This window comes from Antrostomus carolinensis, unplaced genomic scaffold (assembly GCF_000700745.2).
Source record: "Antrostomus carolinensis isolate BGI_N321 unplaced genomic scaffold, ASM70074v2 scaffold2135, whole genome shotgun sequence".
Taxonomy (NCBI): Eukaryota; Metazoa; Chordata; class Aves; order Caprimulgiformes; family Caprimulgidae; genus Antrostomus; species Antrostomus carolinensis.
Window position 1 is genome coordinate 51,237 of NW_010316914.1, and position 16,345 is coordinate 67,581.

Here is a 16,345-nt window from a genome sequence, read left to right on the forward strand (position 1 = left end):
TATCATATCTATAAGAAGAGAACCTGAGTTACCTGTATGGCTGTGAGGATATTGGCTAATGCCTGGCCATATGTGTCATGACAATGAACAGCAAGAGCACTCAGAGGAATTTCCTTCATAACAGCTTCCAACATTCTTTTCATACTTCCAGGAGTCCCCACACCAATTGTGTCCCCCAGAGAGATCTCATAACAGCCCATACTGTACAGCCGCTTAGATACCTGATTAGAAACAGAGAAACACAAAGAGGTCAAGATGAAAGAATATAAAATATGCTGTACATAATGCTGTACAGGTTTCAGGTTTTGACCCATTAAGGTGGACCTATGTATCATAAACCCTATTCATTCTTGAAAATTGTCACCCAAAAGGAACATCCCACAGGTCCTCTTATTCTAAATGCATAGTTCTGCTTCCGTAAATGGAATAACCAACCAAGCCAAATCTGTCAAAAACTTGCTTTTTGACTCTCCCACAGAATCCAAATAAGCAAGATTTTACACTATGAATTAAGTTTCTGTTGAGTCCTTTCCCAACATTTTCCTCTCTCTGGGAGTTTCCCAGCTGTTTGGTTTTCTCTGTGGATTTTGCAGCTTACAAGTTGTGCAGGGTAAAGGCTGCCCTTTGTTTTGCTTATTACATGAGGCAGAGCACAATGGCCAAACTAAGAAAATAAATAACAGGAGGCCTGCTTTTGCTTTCTCTTGGCACTGAAAACATCAATGAAAACTGAAGTTTTAACATGCTGTAGTTAATATCAATTTTGCTTGCTTTTCATGAAAACATTAAAATACTAACAAAGCAAAATTGTAACTTAATTTTGTAGTCTTTAAGTTTTAAAATTTTTCTTAGTACCAAACAAAACACTATACAATAGTTCTTACTTATGTAAGTAGAACCATAAATGTTTCTGAATTATATCTTTGAGTAGTTCTTTGTATGAGTAAGAGATCTGAGGTCTGGAGACTTCTGTATGGAGAGAAACTACTAGGAAGCACAAAATTACATTTGCACCAAAAATACTGCTTTAGAAATCGAATGTAGGAACTTTCTATGTTAGATGTGCTGAATTTATTTGGAAAAGGCTTCAACTTATTTTCAGCTGCTGCCCATATTTGTCCCCTTTAGCATTCCCCACTGTTTTTCAACAGACCCGAAAGGCCACTCCACTGGAATGGAATCCTAGTCTGGAAATTAACTGTTTAGAAATGAAAAAATATGATCTTTTTCCAAGACATCTTCAGTTGCACTGCAGTCTGCTGTTAAAGCAATTCCAGGACTCCATCAGTACGATTGCTGTGAGTATGTCTGAGGAAGCTGACAAAGTGCTGCACCAGCAGTCTCGGAAGTGCCGGATTAATATTGCTGTTCACTTAATTCAAAGAACAGCTGAAAAAGAACTTCAAGTAGTCTGAATTGTTCTGCTTAAAGCTTGGAAGTGCTATGACTATTGCAAAGGTAGTAAAACTCTTTGTGCTTTAAAGTCAGAGGCCCTGGTTCGCATCAACACAAATTCAATATACACTTTACGAAAGGGACATTCACCAGATTGCAAAATAGATTACATCTTGCAGCATATTTTTATATCATCAACACATGGCAGGTGTTTTAACTGGACTACTGTTGTAAGAAGAAAAAGGACCATTTGCAGCTAGTGGTAGATTACTTCCAGTTAATCCCTAAACTTCAATTTTTGTTTAAGATCAGGGTAAAAGAAGACTGCATTTTTTTCTCATGTTCTTTTTGACTCTTGATTCAAACTTTTTCTAGATGAGCTTTTTAGTGATGACAAAGAGACTATATACACTGCTAGAAATCATGCTGCATTCACTTCTTTCCCATGCTCAGTTCTTAGGTCTTTCAGCTTCTGAAAATAAAGGTCTGAAAGATGAAAGAAGAGAGGGGGGAAAAACTCTGCTAACAAGCTGATCATCATCACTGACTTGTCATGATCTAACATTAAACTGACCCTTAAAAAGAGATCTATATTTAATTTCAAGAAGAATGTGCATGCTTGGAAGCTGAATGGGAGTTTTTCATATTGGATTTTCTATCCTATCATAGTAGAAGGCTAACCATTAGTTACAGTTTTGTAAGTTTTCAACGTGGATTTCTGGGAGGAGGGTGGAGGAGAAGAGAACTATCTGTTTTGTCAGTGTAATCAGAATGTGCTTCTGAGCTTGCAGCTTTGTTGATTGAACAGGGTTGTGTTCTGCACCACTGAGCACTTTTACTATGCATGAGTCTCGTGCTACTCCCCTTGGGAGCACTGCCCTGACACCAAGCATTGATCAAAATGGGAGCTGCTGACCCAGCACTGCAACCCCTTAGGCATGTGAACAATCCTACTGCTGGAAATAATATCTAAAAGTATACTCTTAAACTGAATACGAAAGGTCATAATCGAATTACAGATGATTTTAAGAAAATAACAACGTAAAAACACACTGAAGTCCTTGTGCTGTAAGGGAAACTTTGTAATAATCCAACAGCATTCAAATAAGAATAGGCACATTTTCTGTAGCCTGATCAGCCTGCATGCTGGATAATACTTATATGAATTCACTGCTCTAGGTTAAAACAAAGCTAAGGAGGGAAAGAAGCAGGCAGAAAGGTAAAAACAGCCAAGTATATGACTGTAAGACAATGGATAACACAACTGGCTCCAAGAATGTTATACGGTGCTTCCAACAACTTTCAAGCCTTATTTGCCTAAGGGGGAAACCAAAGGATGATAAATGGTTAAAAAGTAACTGCATTTCAAGAAAAAGCAGAGTGATAAAAAAGGACTATGAAGCTTATTTTAATAGATGAGATTTTTTTTTTTTTTTAATAAAAGATCCATATGGATGTACCAGATGGATCCTAGCAGTCTGAAGGCATCTGAAGTTTGCACTCACTAGGTAACTATGTGTTAAACAGTTATGTACCTAGTAAGCCAGAAATGCATGTACTCTGGTTAACGAGCCACCTCTCCTAATTGGTTTTGCTTCAGTTAAAAAATCTTTTGCTCAAAAAAAAAAAAAAAATCACTGTCATTGACTGCAGAAGAAACAATCTAAACCTTTCAGTCACAGCTGCTGACTGCAATGCACAGTCAAGGGAGTCACACACTCCCATCCTGGGAAAGATGATGACCAGAGAGGCATCTCTCTGAAAGGGTTTAGCAACACAGCAAGTAATTTTGATAATTCTTACTCAGCAAAGAATAAGTGCATGTGTTTATGTAAAATCCATTAACAGCTAATCAGATGCTTCTATATAAACATCAGTGCTTGCTGAATCAGGGCCTCAATAACTTTAATGAGGCAGCTTTTATTCTTAAACTCATACACAATGGTGTACAGGTACCCAAGAAGACACTTATTAGAATGAAGACAGAAAATAAAATGCCTATGTGAGTAAAAGTTTGCAGGTTTTGAACATTAAGTAGCACTCCCACTGGCAAACTGAAAAGGATCTCTTCTGCGCAAAGAGAGTAGTTAAAAAGCAAGCAACACATGGAAAGAAGCCTGTTGGGGAACATGGTATTACAGTAAGCAATTTACCAACAGCTGATGAATCTGTCATCACTGCTGTAACTAAAGCTGTGTCACTTCTAACTTTCACTTCATATTAAACCCAATTAATTTAGATATACTGAGCACCTTCCAGTTTAGCAATTTTTTTCAAAGAGTGAGTGTATCTGGCAGCGGTGGGAGAAGTGTTATCACACGTTCCATCTGGAATGTATACTAGAAGAAGATGCAGGAGAACAGGACCTGAAAGCCACACACGCAGAACACAATATATCAGACAAATGTTGGCTAGCTGCTAGTGCTACAAAGGAGAAAAAAGTGGTTAGGAGATTCTGCTAGATCATCAAAAGCAGGTGATTAAGTGTAACAGAGGAGACAAGTCTTTCCCCAGGAGGAAGACCAGTGTGTTTTGCCTTGTGCCTCTTGAATTCTCTACACTTTCTTCTCTACTGTCCATTTCAGCTTTCCTGCCCTCTTTGCCTTCCTGCAAAATTTAACACTTTGTGTTTCACTCATCTCTTTCTCTGCTGGAAAAAAGGATGGACTAAGACATCGTCTTTCTTCTCCTTTACCCTCAATAGGAAAAGGGGGCAGGGAGAGGTGGGGGGGCTGGGGAAGGTGCAGCTACACTGACAAGTAGTAAGAAATCATGCTGGGGATGAGTTTTGGTACACATCAACCACATGACAATTGCCAGAAGCACAATGTTGTAGCAGTGGCTATAGTGGATGATAGCACCATATGCTTATGAAAGCACAAAATGGATTTAAAAGCAGATACTCTTTGCAAGAGGTTGTGCTAGAACTCTTCTCATACAATATGGTCCCCTGATGTATGTGCTTGTCTATTTCCTTAAGCATTTCCTTACCTTCTTGTTGGAGAAAATAGCACATAATATTTTTCCTCATGACTGGTAACAGTCAAAACATACTATTTTCCTTAGATTTGACTGCATATGGTGGAGTGAGGTTATACATCTAGTTTCAGTATTAGCTATGCTTTCTGTTTGTTCTCCTTACATTTTATCTATTAAAGATCTTTTTAGGATTAAGTAGAGAACATTACTTATAGACATTTCAAAACATATTTTTGATTAATTAAAAAGACAAGTCAGAAGTTCACTCTTACTTCTGCCACTTTAGCTGGTATGATGTTTCCTTCATATGGGCATCCCAATGCACATGACACATACCTAAAATAAAAAGAACACACAAAGATACTTCTGTTTTATATATGCGTATCTGTATCCACCCATGTTACAGAAAAAAAAGGTTAAATATAATTTTGAATATTTAAGCCAGTCAATGTAGAATAAATATTTGAATGAAAGGTTAAAAGTACATCAGATGAAAATAGAAGGTTTATTAACTTCCTTTTTAAATCACAGAACAGAGATTTATAGTTTTATTTATGCTCAATGTATGTCACAAGTTGTCAAGGAGTGGCAATACAGCCAAGCTAACGCTGCTGTAGGAGACTTTAATTTTTCTTGATACCTCCTTCTGAAATTGTAAGAGTCAACTTGAGTTTTGCCTTGCCTGGCCTACACAAGGTATTCAGGGAAAGACACCATTTTCCTCTTTGTGCCAGCTACTTGGATCATAGAGAGCCACACATGAACACAAGCAACTTAATAACAACCTCACCATCTCATAAGTCATTAGAATTGTGGTGAATGGGGTAGCTTTCACCCTCTATCTCTGTAAGGGCATTTATGTCCCACTGTCCCAAAAGAATTGTAGCTCCATTGCAAACTGCAGTTTAGGTATGCCCTGGGACAAGAAGAAAGCAAGAAGCCAGACTGTATCTCTCATCAGTTATCAGCTCCACAGATCACAAAAACTGAAAGCCACAACCAAGCCTTCATTGTTCACTCTTAATACTGTGGTAGTGTAGAATTTTGTTTAAATTCCTTTTTTTTAATGACAATTAAGAGCCATGAAATTCCAATTAAACTTCCAACTGTTTATCTTAAATTGATTAGGAATAGGATTAAACTAACCAGAAACAGTCATCCAAAATCAAAGTAAGCGTGGCTGTAGAGGGATTTACAGCACATTCAGAGGCAGGCAGAGCCCTAGTCCTAGTGGGAGGTTGCTCAACTGCTTAATAGAAGAACAAGAGCCTTCACCGATCCCCCATCATTCCCTTTCCCTCAACACTGAAGAATACAACATAAAATTACACACTGTATAATGCAAACAGGAATGAACAGACATCAGTTAGTATGTAGTCAAAGACTATAGGGTAAAAGATGTAGTTTCTTTGCAGTTGAAGGAGAAACTGATTGATAGAATGTGAAATCAGGATGAGTAACAGGCAAAAACAAATTGCAAAAAAAAAATCAACATTTTAATGCATATAACATATTGCATCCCTTATATGAAGATGTGGTGTTGGTACAGTGGAAGTAGCAGTAAGAATGAAGCAAATCTTGAACCTAAAAAGAACTTGATACACCCTGACAAACAAATGGAAATAAATTTTGTTTCCACAAAAGCAGTTGGGTCCACCATTAATTCCTGTTCATAATTTTAGTTCAGATGCCTACTAGGCATGATTTCAATTATCTGCATGTCATTATGAAAACCAGGTTTTTGAAACTTGGTTATAGACTTCATTAAATATCACTCCCAATTTAGATGTCGCAATGTAAGTTTCAAAATTCTAAATTTTCTTATCTACGTTAAAGATATAAAAGTAGCTATTGTTAACAATTAAACGCTGCCTTGCTTTTCAGTGACACATAACTCAAAACCAATTCAGGATAATTTCCTTATTTTTTTTAATGCATATACAGTTTTTCAAATGAAACCAAGCATAAAAAATTTCAGCCCCAAAGGATTTCTTTTTACATAATACTAGAGTGCCTAGAGCTAGTGAATAGACAGACTTTTACTGAAATTATTTTGCAACATCAGCCACAGCACTTATTATGAAGTGAGCAAGAACAGTACTAAATACAAAGTAAATGCAAAACATTCAGTACGTACGTGCACATGTTCCTTTTAATTATATATATCTTTACATGTTCCTAACGGCTACATATGTTAGATCAAGAAGACATGCATTTGGTAGTGATAATGTGGCATGAATGACATCTGGAATGGAGTAGGGCAAACAAAAGTAAAAGCAGGCCAAAAGGCATCTAGAGAACAAGGGAATACTCCCTGTGGTTCACACCAGCGAGCAGAAACTCGCCTGAGCTCACATCATCCAGCTGGGCCTGCTGGGGTATGAAAGTATGTGGTGACCTGAGGAATCTGCCTACTACAATGTGCAAATCTGTTTGAGATTATGAACTCTCTGCATGCTTACATCATTACGACCAGACTGACATTTTAAACTAGGAAAATATGATAGATACAATATAAATGGGCATCTGATGTTCAATATTAAACTGGAAAAAATAGGGATTACTGAAAGAACTTGACAGGTAAAGAACTTCCTACCGGAGAGAGAATAAAGTCCTGTGGAGAATGAAAGAACTGTTTTTTCCGTAGAGTTAGTCAAGGATGAGCTTGGCAGAATTTTATCTAATATTTCAGTTTAATGAATTGGCATAAAAAATAGAGATGTGGTAATAACATTAGATTTCTTGGTACTGTAAATACAAAAAAAAAAAAAGGGCAAAAAGCACTGGGATTTCATGCAGAAATGACAAGCATAGAAAAGGGACTCGGTTGATGGCAATGAAAAAGAAAGTAAAATGCTTAAAGTGAGGCTGTAAAAGAGTAAAATGCACTTCAAGCATATATCTGGATAAGCATTTTTAATAGAGGACATAAAATATGAATTCCATTTGACAAGGTCTTGCTATATTCTTATTGGAAATGAGAGACAGAATTTAAGTAATCTGTAGAAAAACTAATGCAAGCTGGAACAGATGCAGGCAAGGGCTGAGTACGGTTAGCTGGGGTACAGAGCCTAGCATATGGAAGGAGAAAATATGCATGTCTACATGAAAGAGGCAAAATAATAATGTGTCTGGTCTGACCATTTGCCAAGACATCTAGATTTGAGGCAATGATGGGTGGGATGCTTCGTGTGGTTCCAAATTAATAAGCTAAAGTGAGAGGAAATAGGTTTCAATAGGAAGGTAGGTCTGTTAATCACAGATATGTTTGGTTGTTCTTTTTTTTTTTTTTTTTGTATAGGAAATAACCCATAAGGCATTAAAAGCACAAGAGAATCCAGCCAAAGCAGAGTCCCAAGCCCTCCACTCACATCCCTTCAAAATGGGAGACAATTTAAGAACATGGTGAAGAACCTCTTAGAAAGTAGAAAATTAACAAGACAGAGCCAGAGAAAGCAACAAAAGACACAAGTTTAAAGAAGTTTGGTCAACTGCAGCAAACACTACTGACAAGTCAAAAAGAACGAGGATAGACTACTGTTTCTGAGATCCTGTCATCAGGGAGTTTGGTGAGAGCTGTTGCAGTAGCAGGCAAGGAACAGAAGCCAAAGTGTAGGAGTTCTGGGAGGGAATCATGGAAGAGGGTCTCCAGACAGTAATTATAAACAGCGCCTTCAATGAGCTTAGGAATGAAGAAGAGATAGGCGATGAGATATGATATAAAGAACCAAGTAGGGTCAAAGTTGTAATTTTTAAGAGGCAAATGCTTGCTTATATTGCAGTGGAAAAGAGCCAGGGGACAGTGAGAGGTTAAAAAATAGAGGCAGGGAGGGGAGAAATATGAGGAAGAACAGAACATGGGGTCACTGGGGCAAGTGGAAGGGGTACAGATGGAAAGTAGACAAGAAACTCCTGCTGCTCAGACTGTGGAGGATAAAGAAAATATTAGGGGAGGGGAAGAGAGAAAAGAGTGACAGAAAAGCATACTGTACCATGTTTTTCCTTAGAGGAAAAAGCAAGATCCTACATGGAGAAAAGCAGCAGAGGGAAAAAGAAGGAAGAGTTCCAGCAATGAATTACAGAGGCAACTGGGATTTAATTTGGGGTTCAATTCAGTTGGAGAATACAGCTGTTTTCAAAAAAGATGGCAGGACTGACAGAAAAAAAAAGACTTTGTAATGAAAAACACTGTCGTGGTCTCAGGATATTCACCAGAGACACTCCACAGTATGAGAGCAGAAGCAAATACCTGGGACTTCACAAAGCAGACCTTGCAACTAAAGTGTTTAATTCTAAGCATGTGCTTAAATCTTTTCTGAATCAAGGCCTGATGTTTTAGTAGCTTAACTATGTCTTTAGCATGCAATCAAGAAAAGAGCTCATGCAACCAGAGGTGCAAAGAAGGACCTTCAATAAGTGAATGTATCTATACAGCTGCTTTAGGAACACATGGATAAATGTTGTTTTGCTCACTCAGGTTCTGTGAAATCACAATTCTTCTCTTTAATAAAAAGTGATAAAAAGTAGTTTTCCACTTATTTCACCTGGCAGAGTTTACCCAGTCGCTTGCCTGTTCTGCAGATTTCACTGCAGGTGACTATCATTTGGTCTTCTCCTAAATTGTTTTCTATGCCTATAAAAACAAGAAAAACACCCCAACAACTTTACTGTGTAATATTTTGGACAAAAATGCTAAACAGCCTCTAGGGATGGGGAGGGAGAAAGAAGAGGAAGAGAGTTTTCAATTTCTTCCAGTAAGCCAAAACCAAATTGCAATGTTCCACAAATGGTATAGACAGTATAAGGTCTTCACGATCAAGGTCACTAGGAATGGTGATAATCACCACACCAGCCCAATAACTGTGAAGTGCAGGATATAAAACCACAAACAGGGTAAATGAGCAAATTTTTCATAACCAAAGTGTGATAAAAGGAAAATGAATCCAAGCAGAAACTGAACTCCATGTTGTAATCAGCCCTTTGTCAGCTTGTTTCAGCAAGAGTTCCAGAGCCAGATCCACAGCTGCTACCACAGCTGGAAGCATGGAGCCTCCTGAGAAGCCAGTTGCAGACTCAGATGCTGCTGTTTCCTGTTTATTATTATAGTGTAAGTTCGCATATAATTTACCATGTTCACTGCAGATGTATTTATTTTTATTGGACGTTTGTGCTAAAATGTATATGCCTATCATTTGGTGAATTCATAATATTAAGATTGATATATTCTGTTTCTTTGCAAAGGAAGCCATTTGTTAAAAACAAGAAATCTTTACTGTAAAGAGAGAGGAAATACAAAAAAGAGAAGAGGGAAAGGAGGTTCATCCAGAAACAGAATCTCCAAGCCAAGCCCAAAATACGGCCAGGACTTTTTTTGTACATTTGATTTAATAAAAAAAAAAATTAAAAAAAAAAAAGTGTAAATACGGCCAGGATTTTTTTTGTACATTTGATTTAAAAAAAAAAAAAAAAGAAACAACCTCTCCATGTATTTAGTGCTCAGTTACAAGTAATATATATGCTTTTAAAAGTGAATCCTATAGTAATAATATTTGTTATTATTTTTAGAATGCCCAGAAAACACTGTTAAATTGCAAACTATGTTTTAGAAAATAACTTCTTCTCTAAAAAAAGTAACAAAACTGTTACTATAGTGAAGAGGCACTTAACCACTTAACTTTTAATAACTATATTGAATTATCTATGGAGTAATCAGTAGCATACTAGCAAACACATTGTATTGTTACATTATCATTTCATATTAACATTTCAAGTCTGACCTTATGCTACACTTCAAAAAGAAACAGGGATCATCTTTACTTCTCACAGGTTGAGAATATTTTCTATTTTCTATCTGCGGGTACAAAAAAAATGGGTTAAAGTGGTACAAATTATTCTAAGGAAAATGTCTCCTCTTACATAGTGCAATCAACCAGTATGACAGAGATAGTACAATGCCTCCTACATCCTTTTCTTAACCTGTCTGCAGTACAGAGAAATGCACCAAGTCCCCACATCCCAGCAATCTCCGGCTTCTCAAACTCCTACAGGGGACTGCGACCACCTGGCTTAATACTGTGTAACCCTGTAGATTTGCTTACCACTCACATACTAAAATGTGTTGCTTCTGAGTCTATTAAACCTTCATCTACATTTTTTTGTTCCCCTAATCTCAAATACAGTCTCACTTATAGTGACATGACGGTGTTAAATTGGTTTTATTATCTAAATAAGTGATAATGCTATAAATCACCCTATTATCAACGTAACTGTAACTCTGATAAACTACACAATGTAATCTAAAATTTGGGGTTTAAAGCAATGCAAAAAACCGTATACTCCTACCCTAACTATTCCCAAATACCAGAAAATATGAGTTCAAACATTCTGTCTCTATTTGTAGAACATATACAGCTTTAAACAGTATTGATTTCTTTAAAAGTGAATTGTCGGAGTTTATGTCACAGTACTTCTAATGAGGTATATAAAATATAGCATTGGAAGGCATCCAAGTATCTTGAATTAAGGTATTTAAGATGAACTGTAATAAAAGAAAAAAAGAGCATTTTTGAACTGAACTATAAAGATCAGATTGTCTTAATAATCAGAAGTTTTAGATAATCAGGATATTTCTTTATTAAAAAAAACAGACTTCGTTATTAGTTTCTGGAACTACTTGTTATAAAGTATATTAAAATAAAACTAATGTATTCTTCCACGTGTTTTGTTTTGGTTTTTTTCCAAAATAAATCTAAATACCACTAGTACAAGATAAAGATAACTAAAATAAATTCTTTCTCTTTATGTTTCCACTATTTTGTGTATTGCCTTGTGCATTCGCATCAAAGTTAAACAATAATTATTTCCTATAATCAACAAGGAATTATATATGTTGTAACCTGTAAATTTTATTATAACATAATACAAAATAATAATAATATGGCATACAATCATTTGTTTAGTACCTATTATTTGTCATAACAAAAAATATTGCTATATTTCAAGTATATCAACCAGTATGTGAATTCTATACAAACACATATGTAAGCCAAATATTGATATATTTCAATATGCTTTTATGTATTGTGAGCTTCACCATACTGCTCATTCTAAAAAACCATAGGACTATAAACAGTGGAATTACATACCCCAGTTTAGAATTAATGTGTGATTACATATGCTTTACTTTATGAAGCAGCAGCTTTGTTAGGAAATGCTTCTAGAGTTATTTTACAGCAAATATTTGCATGTATTTTTCTAACACTGAACTTCTATACATTTGCATACACACTCATATTTGCACACACACTCACATTTGCACATGCAAATAGTCAAAATGGCCTCAAAAGGGCTAGTCACATGAAAATTTTTCAGGACTGAGACATAAATTTTTAATTGCTAGTCATGGCGAAGTGTTTTTAGCAGAGAAAAAAAAAATACAACTTTTCAGCTCTTATGTTCCCAGTTAACTTTTATTAGGATTAACACAGTCCTATATAGAACTGAATGTTTCAGAGGGAGATAGTCTGACTTTATTTCACTGTCACAGGACACAAAAAGTAGGTAGTGATGCACCATCTGCGGAAAAGGGGTAAATGCAAGTCCTTACTTCCTTGCTGTTCTATTGTACTAATTGCAATTTATCTCCGTGTCTTTTTAAATTTTGGAATACATTAACTTGGAAGAATCTAGCTTAATCAGAATTCACTTAACATTTTCATCATATGTACATTAAAAACGCATTTAAATTAAAACACAATACAAGTGACTACTTGCAATTACCATTTGCCACAGTTTTTCACCAATCCTGGCTGTTAGGCTTCATTTTTAATCACTGAAAATGATGTGATATTTTTAATAGTACCTGAATTAGGCATTAAAAGATGCAATTCTAAAACCAGCAGTGTTTCATGTCATTTCACATACAAAATATGCATAGTAGTAATTAGCTGACCACACAGTTTATAACTGATTTGGCTCAGTGTCTTCACAGAATGTGTCCCAGATGTTATTGTGAAGTTTTTATGCATATTCAAAAAAATAAAAATATAAAACTCCTTTTATGATGCTAATAAATAGTCTAACTTCTAAGACCATATACAAGATTTCAATTCTTCATAAATATTTGAACTAATTTAGTAAACATTTAGAAAACTGTGTACTGTGCTGCAGATTTTAAATGTGACAGCTGACAACATAAATTTTCTGGATGATGATCGAGTCAATGTTAGTGCAGCTGTAGCAACAGTAAGACATGCGAAAGCTTCAAGTTTAGTTTCAACTGTTTGAGTGCATTTTTCATAAGATTCAAGGATTGCCAGTGATTTATGCTCCCTACATAAATTCTAAATTGCCAGTAAAAATAGGAAATAAAATTTGAACCCTTTAAAATTTTTTTTTTTAAGTATATTTCAACTGCACAAATAAGGAGTTAAGGGCAAGGTACTAAATTATCCATCTCCTGCAAACAAATAACACTTCAAACAATAATCAAGCTTTAGAAAGGAAACAATCTGTATTGAAATTAATATAAATACAATTTATGCATATTAATATTTTTATTACCTAAGTAAGTCAAGCAAAATATTTAGCCTACAAAATTTATATTAGAAGCCAAAATGTGTAGTCCTGGAAGCTTGCTTGAGCAAAGGCTGCAGGTTTTGGCCATGGTTCTTTAAAAGTAGCCAATCTCTAAAAGGGTGATTAAAAACAAAACGTTGGTTTTCAGTGCCCTGAGTACAAATCTTTGACCAAATAGTCCACAGCTTCATTTTGTGTCACCTTGCAGCATAAAGCCTATTAATACATTTCTTATATCTACTGTAATTTACATAAATTGCAAGGTGCTAATCCATAGTCTATGCACAGGTAGGATGGGATTCACCTGTTCTAACTTCTGATATTGAAGATGATCATTTACAGCCTATGCCTTAGATAAGCCATCTACAGGGTGTCTAACATAGGACTGGACCCAAGCTCCTTTGCAGTCAAAAGAATGGATCACCTGAGAGTGGTTCATCTTATCCTAAGGCAGATACTTTAAAAAGCACATACAATAAATCACAGCCTGAAGGCTGCCTATTTCCGTCTAGTAACTACAAGCTGATTTAGGGTGACAAGGTCAGACTTGTGTGGTCGTGCTCAGATTTGCCTCATGTTATAACAATAGTTGTAAAAAATACATAATTATTTTCAGTAAATAGAAACCAAACAACAAAATAAAACCTGGAACTAATCTTCTCCTTGAAATTAAATAACAACCAGCCAAACCATGAGCACCAATTCTAAATACTGAATGTTAACTGATCAATTATGTACCACCTCATCCTCCCTGTATGCGCCTTTCCATCCTGCTGCTTTCTCATTTTTGTCTGCTGTGTGCAGAAAAAAACCTGCCACACACAGTTCATCAGACAGTAGACAATAAATGTATGGGAATGGTGTAGAATCCTATCACGGGAACAGTCATTTCCATCACATCACTGTATTGGTGCCAGAATAACTGCTACTGGTGTATTACAAATACCTTAGACATACAATCTGTGGAAAAAAAAGCAGCAGGTTGCCACTTCCTTAAGCATGTGAAAACTAGTGTACAGAAGATAAGTTAACATTTTAAACTCCAACATCCATCTAGAGTACACCACAGGGGCTTCTTCATCACCTGCAGTTTACATCTTCTGGACCGGTTGCAAAGCCGATTTGACGACACCCATAGCTATCCAAAAACATATACAATGCATAAGCTTTGAGGATTCCCTTGATGGCAGGTTGCCTCCATTATGCCATTTGGTTGAATTTTGTTAGTTAAATACAGGAATATGAAACATAAAATATTGCTTGACATGCCTAGACACCTGAGAAAACTAGAAAACAAAAGTTTAGTGTAAAAATGTTCATCAGAGTGTAAGGTTTGTTGCCATATACATGCTGTCTTTTCTGAATTGACTATTACCTTATCCACACCCATCTGGGACCTAAAATTCAGGCATCTCTGAGCTTAATCCTCCTGGAGAACTCAAATGTTGTCAGCTCAGAATTTAGTTCCAGAAAAACATGGCAAACAAACAAACAGACCTCTTCTAAGAGAAGTTGCTTAAGAAGGCAAACCATGACTCTACCTGACAGACTAGCAGCTAGGTAGAGTATTTAAACTCTGGTACACGTTATTGTTTCTTATTACAGTGAAAGTTCTTACTTCTCTATTCAGTGATTTTCCATCTGAAAAATACAACCAGCTTAGGGAATAAGAACCCAAGCATTCATGAGCTATCCTTGGTTGGATATGTGTGTATGTTAAAATTCTTGGATTGGACAAGATGGCGTCCAGAGATCCTTCTCAACCTTAACCATTCTGTTATTCTGTGATCCTCTGAGGCTGAGGTAGAACTCGAAGTCAGATGTCCCATTCTGAAGGCAAATGGTCAAACTACCACACTATTGTGCAAAAAGTGATCAGTATCTCACTCACACCACATCACTATTTCTGGAGGAAAGAGAGAGCCCAGTGTTTATTCCCAGACAGGATTTCAAGCACTTAGTCTCTGAGGTATCTACCTCTATCTGTTTTCAAGTCCAAGTATTTCTGAGCATGATCCATTGTAATTTATTATTATTATTATAATCTTAGTAGCTCTGTGTAACGCAAGAGAATGGAAATGAAAAAGAAAGACTGTTCAAGGGCGAATACCATTCAGGATTATTTCAAGTTTAAAAGAAGGTACTCTAGAGAAAGATAAACATTGAACAATTCCAGAGTTGCATGCACCAGAGATTCCAAACACTTCAATGCTGCAGTTTTCAGAATAATTTATATCGAGAATTTTTTTTTTTCTTAGGAGTAAATTTGTACTATCGCTTTTACACCTTGATTCTACAGTGTATTAAGTGTTATATTACCAATACCATAATAAAATAAAAGTATGCAGGGTATTTTTTAAGGTGCAGGCAACAGTTGTTATGCTGCTGTGTCAGCAGCACAAAATAAATTATTGTCATCTGTGATGTTAAAAAAAAAAATGTATAACAAAATGGGCATGTTTATACACACATCTTATTTTTATCAATTTCCAGAGAAAATTAACCACCATCATCAGTTACAAAACATAGAGCAAAATTACTAAATACATTTAATCTTTAAAAAAAAATTACAGTAAAAACTATTATTTCAATTATTCCAAAATGTAAAAATTTGATAGTATACTTTTCTACTGGTACAAAAATACTCTGTAGCAGTGACTCCAATAACTCCATATTACTTAAGAATCTTTATATTTACCCACGCACTGGAATATTCATATTCCTTGCAGATTTAGCGATTTCTTCAAATTTTTCTATGCTTTCTTCAATTGAACAATTAATATTCATTTTGCTGAAAGATTCAGATGCTGCACCAAATACTGAGACTTCTGTAGCCCCTGATGCAATCTGAAAAATACATTTCAATTAAACAGAATCATAACACTGTATTATAAGATTAGATTAAGCATTTAATTCTGTATGACACTGTAGAATTTTCAAGTACACTGTAAGTATATAATCCATATCTAAAATATAAGTTTCATTCCATTTTTTTTTTCTAAATCTATTGCACAAAACCAGATTGAATAAAACTTTGAGTTCATTCACTATGGCGTATTTCCTTCCTCTTTGTAGCAATTAGGCAAACACATTTTTAAAGTGATAAATTATTAGCCAGCTGAACATGAGTCAGCAGCGTGCCCACGTGGCCAAGAAGGCCAATGGTATCCTGTCCTGTATCAGGAACAGTGTACCCAGAAGAACCAGGGAAGTTATCCTACCCTTGTACTCAGCACTGGTGAGGCTGCACCTTGAGTACTGTGTTCAGTTTTGGGCCCTTCACTACATAAAGGACATAGAGGTGCTGGAGTGTGTCCAGAGAAGGGCAATGAAGCTGGTGAAGGGTCTACAGCACAGGTCTTATGAGGAGCGGCTGAGGGAACTGGGGTTGTTT

At 36.0% G+C, this 16,345-nt stretch overlaps 1 protein-coding gene across 1 annotated transcript in view; it reads right to left on the reverse strand.

Moving 5' to 3' along the window:
* HMGCLL1 (3-hydroxy-3-methylglutaryl-CoA lyase like 1) overlaps positions 1-16,345 on the reverse strand; it is a 56,036-nt gene that overhangs the window by 31,258 nt on the left and 8,433 nt on the right. The window contains exons 4-6 of the mRNA XM_010168378.1: positions 15,650-15,798; positions 4,647-4,710; positions 33-221 (exon numbers count right to left, since the gene is read on the reverse strand). Coding sequence (XP_010166680.1) covers positions 33-221; positions 4,647-4,710; positions 15,650-15,798 — 402 coding nt within the window. The remainder of the gene's footprint in view (positions 1-32; positions 222-4,646; positions 4,711-15,649; positions 15,799-16,345) is intronic.